The sequence below is a fragment of the Pseudoliparis swirei genome, chromosome 15 (assembly GCF_029220125.1).
Source record: "Pseudoliparis swirei isolate HS2019 ecotype Mariana Trench chromosome 15, NWPU_hadal_v1, whole genome shotgun sequence".
In the NCBI taxonomy this organism is placed as follows: Eukaryota; Metazoa; Chordata; class Actinopteri; order Perciformes; family Liparidae; genus Pseudoliparis; species Pseudoliparis swirei.
The window spans coordinates 3,357,232-3,370,231 of NC_079402.1; the positions used below are offsets into that span (position 1 = coordinate 3,357,232).

The 13,000-nt window shown below is 47.0% G+C and overlaps 1 protein-coding gene across 1 annotated transcript in view; it reads left to right on the top strand.

The window, feature by feature from the left end:
- The window catches only part of cacna1bb (calcium channel, voltage-dependent, N type, alpha 1B subunit, b), a 162,484-nt gene that overhangs the window by 52,972 nt on the left and 96,512 nt on the right, over positions 1 to 13,000 (top strand). The window contains exons 4-5 of the mRNA XM_056432096.1: positions 228 to 380; positions 4,850 to 5,037. Of these exons, the coding sequence (XP_056288071.1) occupies positions 228 to 380; positions 4,850 to 5,037 (341 nt within the window). The remainder of the gene's footprint in view (positions 1 to 227; positions 381 to 4,849; positions 5,038 to 13,000) is intronic.

Below are 13,000 nucleotides of genomic sequence, written 5' to 3' on the forward strand. Positions count from 1 at the left end.
AAATAAAGGTTTAAAAATAATTGTAAAAAAATTGCTGAGACCTTGGAAGCAAAAAAAAAGAAGCTTGTTGATCAAACTGTTGTGATGTTGTTTTGTTCCCAGTTATTTTGGAGTCATACCTGAGATAAATGATAATAGCAACAACAACAACAACAAACCCCGGGTGTGCGATGAACCTGAACTCACCTCAGAAGTGCCTGTTGACTCCCCCCCCCCCCCCCCTGCAGGTCTCCAGGTGGTGCTGAAGTCCATCATGAAAGCCATGGTGCCTCTGCTGCAGATCGGCCTGCTGCTCTTCTTCGCCATCCTCATGTTCGCCATCATCGGCCTCGACTTCTACATGGGCAAGTTCCACCGCACCTGCTTCAGGATAGAGACGGGTGAGAGCGTGTTGTTGTTGTTGTTTGTTGTTTGTTGTACGACAACAGCGCTGATAATCGGCTGAGCTGGAAAACAATAACACGTACCAGGCAGGTACATACATCAGGGTTCGTACGGTCATGGAGAACCTGGAAAAGTCATGGAATTTTAAAATGGTTATTCACAGGCCTCAAAAAAATCCTTCAAAAAAATGTGCTATCCAAAATGTTTTGAAAAGTCATGGAAGTTGTTTACCAAGGTAGTTTGATTTAAAGAATACACATTTATATACATATTTATTCTTTTTAATCAAACTATTGTCTCTCATTCATTTGTGTCATTTACACACCGATGTTTTCACAAAATGTTTAGTCATGGAAATTTGGTTTAAAGTTCTAGAAAACCTGAAAAAGTCATGGAATAAAATAAAAAAAGGTTATTTCCAGGCCTGGAAAAGTCCTTGAAATAAATGTAATTTCCAATAAAACCATGGAAAATGTGCTATATTCATATGTTCATTTACACAGTTTGATTAAAAGAATAAACATCTATATCAATATTTATTATTTTAATCTAACTATTAAGTCATTTAAAGTTTATACTCATTTCATAAAATGTTTGGTCATGGAAATTTGTTTTAAAGTCCTGGAAATCTATTGGTTAACATGTGTATAAACCCTGATAAATGATTCATACGTTTCATATATATATATATATATATTTATATATATATATATTTATATATATTATATAACACGTGCTCAGCAGTCTCTCTGACAGGCATTCCTCAGGTCTTGGTTTTGATGAATGTTCTCCGTCTCAGAGCTTGATCGATATTCGGCCTCGCTGTGTTTCCATCGGGATGCTCCTGCACCGCGCGCCTCCTGATCGAATTCTACCTCGGGAGTTTAATGAGGTTACGAGTCACGGGTTCTCTCCGCTACGTTAGCGCGAGCAGCGCTAACACCTCGTGGCGCTCCTCGCCGTGTGAGTCGGAGCGGCGCAACAGTGTTTGATGAGTCGTGACTCCTTCAACGTGAACCGTGTTGACGTCGCGTTTCAGTTTCAAAGGCTTATTTGAAAAAGAAGAATATTTCTGGATTAGAGATCATTTATTTCTGTTGGTTTTAATAGATCTGTGTTATTTGTTTGTTAAACTGCATTGTTTTCTGTCATTTGCAACTACACGTAAACCTAAAAAAAACCGTTACAGTAAAAGTTAAAGCTGGATGCTGTTATGATTAGAAATAGGGTGAATCTCCACGAAATGAATATAAGTATACGTAATGTCCCCGACAAGTCATGAAAATACATTTGTGTGTGTGTGTGTGTGTATCTAAATGAGTGAGTCATAAGCGGGTAATACTAGATAAAGACAGTTTTGTGGGGCATTTGTTTTGAGTATGTTTGCATGGTGTTGTGCTTTATTTGGCTGTCCATCAACTTGAGCTCCTTTTTTTTTTTAAGCCATCAGCTTCTTTGTCCTCTGCACGGTATCAAATAGTTTTCCCCCTTTAATTCTCTGCCTTTGCCATGAGGCATCAATTTACTTTTAGTTAAAGACAGACGGAAGGATTGAAGTGGATCCCTCGTGACATTTAAATCAGATTATGAGCTAAATCAACGAAGTTCAACATTTCTGAAGATTTTTAAATAAAGACCAAATAAATAAATATATATTTTCTTCTCACCTTGAATTGTACATTTTTCAATAATGCTAAAATCCCACTTAATCACATGGAGATCCTTTCAAAATAAAGACCAAACTAATATATATATAAAATATATAAATATATATATACAGGACTGTCTCAGAAAATTAGAATATTGTGATGAAGTTCTTTATTTTCTGTAATGCAATTAAAAAAACAAAAATGTCATGCATTCTGGATTCATTACAAATCAACTGAAATATTGCAAGCCTTTTATTCTGATTTATTGCTGATTATGGCTTACAGCTTAAGAAAACTCAAATATCCTATCTCTAAATATTAGAATATCATGAAAAAGTATACTAGTAGGGTATTAAACAAATCACTTGAATTGTCTAATTAACTCGAAACACCTGCAAGGGTTTCCTGAGCCTTGACAAACACTCAGCTGTTATAAATCTTTTTTTTTACTTGGTCTGAGGAAATATTAAAATTTTATGAGATAGGATTTTAGAGTTTTCTTAAGCTGTAAGCCATAATCAGCAATATTAAAAGAATAAAAGGCTTGCAATATTTCAGTTGATTTGTAATGAATCCAGAATGCATGACATTTTTGTTTTTTTAATTGCATTACAGAAAATAAAGAATTTTATCACAATATTCTAATTTTCTGAGACAGTCCTGTATATTATATATATGTCAGTATAAGTTAGTTGAATATATATATATATATATATAATGTTAGTTTGGTCTTTATTTTGAAAGGATCTCCATGATATATTTCCACATTGAATTTTAAACGTATCTAAAGATGCTTAAGTCACACTAAATCACATGGAGATCCTTTTAAAATAAAGACCAAACTAATATATATATATATACTGTATATATATATATACTTTCTCACCTTGAATTTTTATCGTATAATTTTTAAAGAAACTAATATAAAAACAAACTAATATATAAATATCGAAAAAAATGTTAACCTTTAATCTTAAACGTGTAATTTTTTTTAAAGAGGCTGAAATTACACTAAATCACATGGAGATCCTTTTAAAAATAAAGACCGAACAAATATAGATATTTCTTCCAAAAAAATAGGGAAAAACCCTGAAAATGAGCCTTAATTATTTCGTCACGGTATTCCATGAGGAACCGCGCTGCGACTGAGACGTTCCCACGCGCTCTGTGGACGCTGAGTCCGGCGGACACGGCACCTGTCAGCCGGACTCGTTCCACTGGAGAGACACCAGAGGGATGTCGGCCGTGCAGTCTGGCTCTGCAAATCATTGTTACCAACTTGGCGCGGTGATCGCGGCGCTATCCCTCGTCAAACTCTGGACGCGCACGGCATCTGTTGTATACTCTGCACATTTATATTCATTTTTCCTCCTGATCCCCCAATCTGCTGACGAGTGTGCCAACAAATCCTTGAGACAAAACTCTCGGGCGCCCTCCATGCACTCTGCAACTGGGTAATCCCTGAAAACCCTGCGCACAAAGTTTGGACACTTCTAATATAGTTATACAATCATAGGAACTATTCATACATTATGTCATACTCATAGAATGTGTTTATGTGTCTGGTCACATGACGTCTATTATTCTGTCCATCCTGGAGAGGGATCCTCCTCTGTTGCTCTCCTGAAGGGTTCTTCACTTTTTTCCTCATTAAAGGTTTTTTTCTATTTCTTGGGAGTTTTTCCTGCTCCGATGTGAGGTCAAAGGTCAGGGATGTCGTCATGTATGTGTACAGATTGTAAAGCCCACTGAGGGGAGCTTGTAGTTTGCGATATCGGGCTGTACAAAATACACTGAAGAGTGGAGAAGAGAAGCCGTGATGCCGGCTTGGTGCCTCTGGTCTGATATCAAGTGGCGCTCTGTTGGAGCGTGCAGCTAAAAAAGGGGAAGCCGATTCTCCCCCCCCCCCCCCCCCCCCTTCTCCATCTTTGTACCGGCCTTCACCTGAGCACACACGCTTTGTGCCTGCGACTGACATAATGAGGCTGCAGCCTTACTCTGCATGACATATTCGGGAGGTCAAAGGTCTCCACTGAGGGAAACCGGTTGAGGAGGGTGGGGCCACCTGTGTGGTTTCCCCGTTGGAGGCGTGAGCAGCATGACTGATGACTGACTGTTAGGAGGTCAAGGGTCACGTCAGAGCAGCGGTGAGGCAGCTGGAGAAAGTGACGGGGGAAAAGGTCAAACTGCAGACCTGACCCACATGACAAAACTTGTTTTAGCATTTGGAGAAACTGGATTTATTATTACATTTCAATTAATTTCAGTTTATTTCTTATAGCCCAACATCACAAATGACAAATTCCCCTCAGAGGGCTTTACAATCTGGACATCCCTGACCTTTGACCTCCCATCAGATCAGGAAAAACTCCTGGGAAACTTTCACGGGGGGAAAAAAGTGAAGAACCCTTCAGGAGAGCAACAGAAGAGGATCCCCCTCCAGGATGGACAGGAGACATAGACGTCATGGGACCAAAGTTACATCAACACATTCAATGAATATGACATAATGTATGAATAGTTCGTAGAAGCATGGCCACGATGCAGACCTCCATGAGACAGATGGAGGTAGAGAGGAGGGGGGGAGCATCAGCAGAGGAAGCAGAGTTAGTAATGTGTGATGGAGAGATGACAATTCATCCATCAGGAGAGAAAGAAGAGGAGAGAGGTGCTCAGTGTATCCTAAAACGTAATAGTGGCTTAAGTTGTTTTGAGATCTATCCATTCATCCACCAATCAAATAGACACAGTAGTTTAAGTCAAAGCCATCTGAAAACATGAATATGGAAATCCCAACTCATTGTCTCTCTTTCCAGGTGAGAGAGCAGCAGACTGGCCTTGTGGTCTGGAGCCTCCGGCCAGGACCTGTCCCAATGGGACCCAGTGCAGGGAGTACTGGACCGGACCCAACTTTGGCATCACCAACTTTGACAACATCCTGTTTGCGGTGCTCACGGTGTTCCAGTGCATCACGATGGAGGGATGGGTGGACATCCTCTACAACGTGAGTCTGTATGCACCCAAGAGATGTTCAGGAATGTTCTATAAGGGCTCGATCACACCAGACGCAACTCTAAAAAGCAAACTAGGCAAAAATACGCCGGGCAAAACAGTGCGGCGCACCTGTGGAGCGGACCTGCATGCGCAACCAACCGTTGATTTTGGGTTCAAGATATTTAAAAAAAGAAAGGAAAGAGTACGGCGAATACCAGCATCTATTCCGCGAATTGTGTCTCGATGGCGAGGCTTTCAGTTTCACTTCCGACCGAGCAGGAGTCAGTTTGAGTCGTGTTTAGATTTAGGATTATAAAGCTCTTCGTCATTAAATACCGCTAATTTCAGAATCAGAATCAGAATCAGAAACCGTTTAATTGCCAGGAATGTTTACACAAACGGGGAATTTTTTTTGGCGGAAGGTGCAACATTTAGACATGACGAACAACAATCAACGCGACAGCAACAGTGAACTTAAGTATAAGATAAAGATAAAGATAAAGTGCTCGGACAACAAATAACGTTAAAGTGTTTAGGTGTGTGTTTCAAGTGACGTGTGTTTAAGTTAAAGTGCATGTTAAAGTGGCATGTGTGTGGAGGAGGCCTCCAGGAGGGAAGAAGGAGGAGGAGGAGAAGGAGGAAGAAGAAGAAGAAGAAGAAGGAGGAGGAGGAGGAGGAGGAGGAAGAGGAAGGAGGGGGAAGAAGGAGGAGAGAGGAAGGAGGAAGAAGAGGAGGTAGTCCTGGGGGTGACAGTCAGTCAGTGGGGGACCCGGGCTCTATTGATGAGCCCAACTGCCGACGGGAAAACACTTTTGGTGTGGCGGGAGGTCTTTGTCCTGTAATATGAGGTTCTCGTCGGGAAAACAGGAAGGAAAGCCCGCCTCCTGCTTGATTCGATTGGCTGCATTGGCCGAGTGTGACATTGATGAGCGGCGCGCCTCTAAAGTTGAGAATATTGTAACTTTTAACCGCGCCTGAAAAACGCAAGAAAACTGCGTGGCATTTAAAAGGCGCGTCTGAAAGTGGCGCCGTACCGTAGGGAATCAATGGTTTTGCGGGCGACGCGTTTCTGAGAGGTGTGATCGAGCCCTTTGTGTGGATTCTTGCAGTCTGTGTTTTGTGTTCATCATTCACATAAAGACACACATTCACACTTGGGAGCTACCCATCACAGAACTGTGACCACGGAGCGGCTCACCTGGACCGGTTAGTCCGTCGTATTCATTCATTTTATTGGGTTTTTCCCGCTATAGTTCATCAACGTAAACACACACCCTCAACTCATAAGCCTGAGCCAACTTTGACGATCTCATCTTTGATGTCTCGCCCGTGTCTCTGTGTAAGCCGGCATGCTGAAGCGGAGACGTGAGGTCGCAGCAGTGTGTGTGTAGAGACCAGCACTGGACAGGTCTAGTGGTGGTCTACATCCACTGTGTCCTCTTTGGGTTAGAACATGGCATATCTGTCCGTCAGTATACTTTATACGAGTATAGAAAGGGAAGAAAATAAATGTTCAAGCAACAAATAATGAATTATTTACAAAAGAATGAATAGCTTTGTAGCGTAACTCGAGCTTCAGAGCTAACGTTATGTGACTCGGTGGCGGAGCTTCACGTAAGGACTTTTCAAATTCCCAAACAAACTCTTGAGCATAAAAGAATAAAACAGGAGGCAAATGGGTTTATTGACGTTGGCGTCAGTCGAAGGCCGGGGCTCGTACAGACACCACAGGGAGCCCCGAGCGTCGCTACCGAGGCTCCGAAGCCGCAGCATTTGACACCCTGGAGGTGAGACAGCGTGGAGCTCTTGGCGCCGGACATCAGCTGTTAGGAGGAGAAACACAGATTGGTGACAGTCAATTGTTTTGCTTGAACAATTCTAAAGCGCAGCCTGGCAGGTTCACTCTGCTCGGCATCAGCCAAGCGACTCGTGACTCCGTCACTTCGAGCTGATCGCACCACGACATCTAGACTGAGCTCCACCAATGAGGAGCCAGGACAGCAGAACGTCTCGACGTCCCCCCCCCCGTCACACTTTTTCTGTTACAAACTGACCTCGGCCCCCCATCAGAGAAGGGAAAAGTTATTTGGCCCTCACAGGAAAAAGTTTGGGGACCCCTGGTATTACTGATGGTATTACTCATGGTATTACTGATGGTATTACGGATGGTATTATTTAAGGTATTACTCATGGTATTACTCATGGTATTAATGATGGTATTACTCATGGTATTACTCATGGTATTAATGATGGTATTACTCATGGTATTACTCATGGTATTACTCATGGTATTATTTAAGGTATTACTCATGGTATTAATGATGGTATTACTCATGGTATTAGTCATGGTATTAATGATGGTATTACTGATGGTATTACTCATGGTATTACTGATGGTATTACTCATGGTATTACTGATGGTATTACTCATGGTGTTACTCATAGTATTACGTATGGTATTACTCATGGTGTTACTCATGGTATTACTGATGGTATTACTCATGGTATTACTCATGGTGTTACTCATGGTATTACTCATGGTATTACTCATGGTATTAATGATGGTATTACTCATGGTATTACTCATGGTGTTATTTATGGTATTACTGATGGTATTACTTATGGTATTTTTGTAGTTTGGCTTTCTTGAAGAAATGTTACTTCCTTGAATCTTGTTGTTAAATAACATGTAATATACTAAAGTAGAGAACGGAGGACACATTCAAAGAGGGAGACTTACATTGAGTGTGTCACAGTTTCAGCTCCACACCCTCCTCACTCCCCGTCGTCAGTCTAACTCTCTTCACCTGTTGTCACAGTTCAGCTCCTCACTCTGTGGTTCAGTCACTCCCACCTCGTCAGTCTGACTTCCTTCACCTGTTCACACACCTGTCTTTGATCACTAATCAAATCCCTATATAGTCTCCTGCCTCACACACACACCTTGCCAGATTGTTCTCCCTTTTCTATGCCAGACTCTCCAGCACTTGTTTCTAGACGGATTTCCTGTCGCCGACCCTGCCTGTCCCTGGTTAACCCGCTAGTCCGACTCCCCGTGAACCTACCAGCCCTTCGTCCTGTTGATACTCTGCCTGCCGTTTCCAGAGTGTGGAATATAAATTCGAAGGATCCCTGGAGTCGAGGGTGCATTTGGGTCTACACACGAGTCGTTACATTACAATCTGGCCCGTCATGGACCCAGCACAGACTCCTGCACCGGCGAGCCGATTCGAGAGGATCGAGGGCTCTACAGCAGCACGAGGCGCAGATGGCCAGCTTCGCCGCTGAGGGGCGTCAGTCGGCAGCAGCCCAGGAGCGGGCTATGTCGGCATTGACAGCTCAGGTGCAACAGCTCACTACTGTCCTGACCCAGCAGGTTGCCTCAGCTACGCCTCCTGTCTCTCCGCTGTCTGCTCCAGCACACGAGCCCCGCGTGGGAACCCCAGAGCGCTATGCTGGAGAACCTGAGGGCTGCAATCCGTTCATCACCAACTGCTCCATCTTGTTTTCCCTGCAGCCGTACACGTTTGCCTCGGAGGAGGCTAAGGTAGCCTTTACCATAAATCACCTGTCCGGCAGGGCACGTTTGTGGGGTACCGCTGAATGGGAGAGACGCACGCCAGCCTGTTCTTCGTTCCCGCGGTTTTCGGCGGAGCTACGCAAGGTGTTCGGGTTTGTCTCCAAGGGCCCGGATCCCACCGGGGGACTGGTGGAACTGCGTCAGGGAGACCGGACAGTGGCGGATTATGACCCCCACATTGACTGGGCCACAGGAGCCATCCTGGGATGGAGTTCATCCTGCCACCTGATTTGCCTGAAACAGGGTGCTGCACCTCGGCAGTCAGCCGGCCCCAGCTCGGCTTTGGACCTGTCGGGGGTGCCTACTGAATACCATGACTATCGGGAGGTATTCAGTAAGGTCAAGGCCTCATCTCTGCCTCCACATCGACCCTACGACTGTGCCATTAACCTGCAACCGGGTACCACTCCACCCAGGGGTGGCCTGTATTCCTTATCTGCTCCTGAGAGGGAGGCCATGGAGGCTTACATTAATTCCTCTCTGGCTACTGGGATCATCCGTCCCTCCTCTTCTCCTGCAGGTGCGGGGTTCTTCTTCGTAGGAAAGAAGGACAAGTCACTGAAGCCTTGCATTGACTACAGGGGCCTCAACGACATTACCATTAAAAACCGCTACCCACTTCCACTCATCTCTTCTGCCTTCGAGTTGCTGCGAGGGGCTACCATATTCACCAAGCTAGACCTGCGTAACGCCTATCACCTGGTCCGGATCCGAGAGGGTGATGAGTGGAAGACAGCTTTCAACACCCCCACCGGACATTACGAATACCTGGTTATGCCCTTTGGTCTCACCAATGCCCCGCCCGTTTTCCAGGCCCTAGTGAATGATGTGCTAAGAGACATGTTGAATAAGCAGGTGTTTGTCTACCTAGACGACATTCTTATTTTCTCTAAGTCCCGAGAGGAGCACGTTCACCATGTTCAAGCAGTCCTCCAACGCCTCCTGAAGAATGCCCTGTTCGTTAAGGCAGAGAAGTGCGAATTCCACGTCTCTTCAGTCTCCTTCCTGGGGTACATCGTGGGACTGGGGATCGTGGAGATGGATCCTGCCAAGGTGTTAGCTGTTACGTCCTGGCCCATTCCTGACTCACGTAAACAGCTGCAACGATTCCTGGGATTCGCGAACTTCGACAGGAGGTTTATCCGTGGCTATAGCACCGTAGCAGCCCCACTCACAGCCCTGACCTCATCCAAGGTGCAGTTCCAGTGGTCATCCTCGGCTGAGGAGGCTTTCCAGAACCTTAAGGCCCGGTTTACTTCTGCCCCCATCCTCCAAGTTCCTGACACAGAGAGACAGTTTGTTGTGGAGGTGGACGCCTCCGATGTGGGGGTGGGGGCCATCCTATCTCAGCGGGCTGCTAATGACCAGAAGCTCCATCCCTGTGCCTTCTTTTGTAGGCGGCTCGCACCTGCTGAAAGAAACTACGATGTGGGTAACCGGGAGCTGCTTGCTGTGAAGCTGGCCCTCGAGGAGTGGCGCCACTGGCTGGAGGGGACCAGTCTGCCCTTTTTGTGTTGGACTGACCACAAGAACCTGGAGTACATTCAGTCCGCCAAGAGACTGAACTCTCGGCAAGCCAGATGGTCTCTGTTTTTCACCCGATTCAATTTTTCTCTCTGTGACAGGCCCGGTACCCGCAACGTCAAGCCGGACGCCCTGTCCCGCCAGTGTGGGGACAAGGGGGATTCCACCCCTTGCAAGGATACTATCCTTCCTGCCCCCGTCTTGGTTGCCTCGATCACCTGGGAGATAGAGGAGAGAGTCAAGGCCGCCCTGGAGGACCAGGCCGGTCCTAGCTCCTGTCCTCCTGATCGCCTGTTTGTCCCTCAGACCTTGAGGTCTGATGTCCTCCAGTGGGCCCATAACTCCAGACTCACCTGCCACCCCGGGAGCCAGCGTACCCGGGAGTTCGTCAACGCCTGCCCTGTCTGCAACCAGCATAAACCATCTCACCAGGCTCCTGCGGGTCTTCTGCAACCTCTGTCTGTGCCCCATCGGCCCAGGTCGCACATCTCCTTAGACTTTGTTACCGGTCTCCCGCTGTCCAATAAACATACCACCATCCTGACAGTGGTAGATCGCTTCAGTAAGATGGCTCACTTCGTGCCCTTGCCCAAGCTCCCCTCGGCCAAGGAGACTGCTGAGCTGGTCCTGCTGCATGTCTTCCGGCTTCATGGTTTTCCCACGGACGTGGTCTCTGACCGGGGACCTCAGTTTACGTCAGTCTTCTGGAGGGAGTTCTGCACGCTTATCGGGGCCACTGCAAGCCTGTCATCGGGATGCCACCCACAGTCTAACGGCCAGACGGAGCGCAAGAACCAGGAGATGGAGACGGCTCTAAGGTGCTTGGTCTCTGAGCATCCGGCGTCTTGGTCCCAGCAACTCTTGTGGGTGGAGTATGCCCACAACTCCCTGACCAGCTCTGCCACTGGGATGTCCCCGTTCCAGTGTGCCTACGGGTTCCAGCCTCCACTGTTTCCTGCCCTGGAGAAGGAGGTTTCCTGCCCCTCGGTCCAGGCTTTTGCCCGCCGCTGCCGCCGTACCTGGGCTGAGGCCAGAGCTGCGCTTCTTCGCTCGGTCAACCGTTATTCCGCGGCAGCCAACCGGCGCCGCTCTGAAGCCCCCAGTTACCAGGCTGGCCAGAGGGTATGGCTTTCGACCCGAGACCTTCCCTTGCGGGTAGAATGTAAGAAGTTGGGACCCAGGTTCATTGGACCGTTCGAGATCCTGAAGGTCATCAATCCTGCAGTGGTGAGGCTCAAACTGCCCGGGCCTTGCAGGTCCATCCATCGTTCCACGTCTCCAGGGTGAAGCCGGTTCGGGAGTCCCCACTGGTTCCTGCTGTCCAGCGTCCTCCACCACCACGGTTCATCGATGGAGGTTTGACTTACACTGTTCGCCGCCTACTTCGTTCCCGCCGGCGTGGGAGAGGGCTACAATACCTGGTGGAGAGATCCTGGGTTCCGGCGCGACACATTCTGGATCCCCCTCTCATCAGGGAGTTTCACCGCAGCCACCCTGACCAGCCCGCCAAGGGTCCTGTGGCCACAGTGGCTACACAGCCAAACCCTGTTCCCTCTCGGTCATCGACGGAGTCAGATGTTGAAGAGGATGAGGAGGAGTCGTCTTCCGATCACGACAACTCACCCGTCGGGGAGGAGAGGATTAACCCCTGGACTGTTCCTGTCGTGCCGCAAATTCCCTCCTCCGGGCCCCCGCCACCCACCCTAGGAGGCCGAAGATTTTTGTTTTAGTTTTTCTTTCTTGTTTTGGGTCGTCTGGGGGGGGGGGGTTCTGTTGCAGTTTCAGCTCCACACCCTCCTCACTCACCGTCGTCAGTCTAACTCTCTTCACCTGTTCACACACCTGTTGTCACAGTTCAGCTCCTCACTCTGTGGTTCAGTCACTCCCACCTCGTCAGTCTGACTTCCTTCACCTGTTCACACACCTGTCTTTGATCACTAATCAAATCCCTATATAGTCTCCTGCCACACACACACACCTTGCCAGATTGTTCTTCCTTTTCTATGCCAGACTCTCCAGCACTTGTTTCTAGACGGATTTCCTGTTGCCGACCCTGCCTGTCCCTGGTTAACCCGCTAGTCCGACTCCTCGAGAACCTACCAGCCCTTCGTCCTGTTGATACTCTGCCTGCCGTTTCCAGAGTGTGGAATATAAGTTCGAAGGATCCCTGGAGTCGAGGGTGCATTTGGGTCTACACACGAGTGTTAGTGTTAGTGTGACTCGTGTCTTAGACAACTGTGTCAACGTGACGCTGCCACCCGAGCTGTTCCCTCTGTCAGCGACCCAAACTGTTTTGATATCTACCATGCCAGCTCCTCTACCTGTTTTTGTTTAAGGTCAGCCAAAAACACGATAGTGCCTTAAAAAGAAATGCACAATCCTGGAAGACAAAAAGGAAAAACAAGAATCCCTAAAGGATGAGCGAAGTCCGACCGAGCAGAACTAAAACATGCCTGGGCTAATTCCACCGCGGCTCGCTGACTTCGAGCTTCATCAGTTTCTGCACACGAGTTTCCATCAAGACAACAACAAAAATAGATTCACAGTGTTTACACAGTGAAAGTGTGATGAGAGGCTGCCGTAGAGGCTTCAGTAGATGGTAGTATTTAAACTAAATTCCAAAAAACACCTTGTGATCCTTGAGTTTAAATTAGCCGACAGCCATTTACACACTGAGGGTAGAAGCTGCGATACCAGGTGCCGACCTGCCCATCAGGACCCAATCGAAATGCTCCATTGGGAGGGGCCCATGGAGGGGATCCAGCATGGCAACAGACTTGTGACCGGCGGCTCACTATAAAAAAATGTACTTGTTACATTTCGCATTCACATCCCTGGACAATTAAGCCGAAAACTGTATTTTAATATT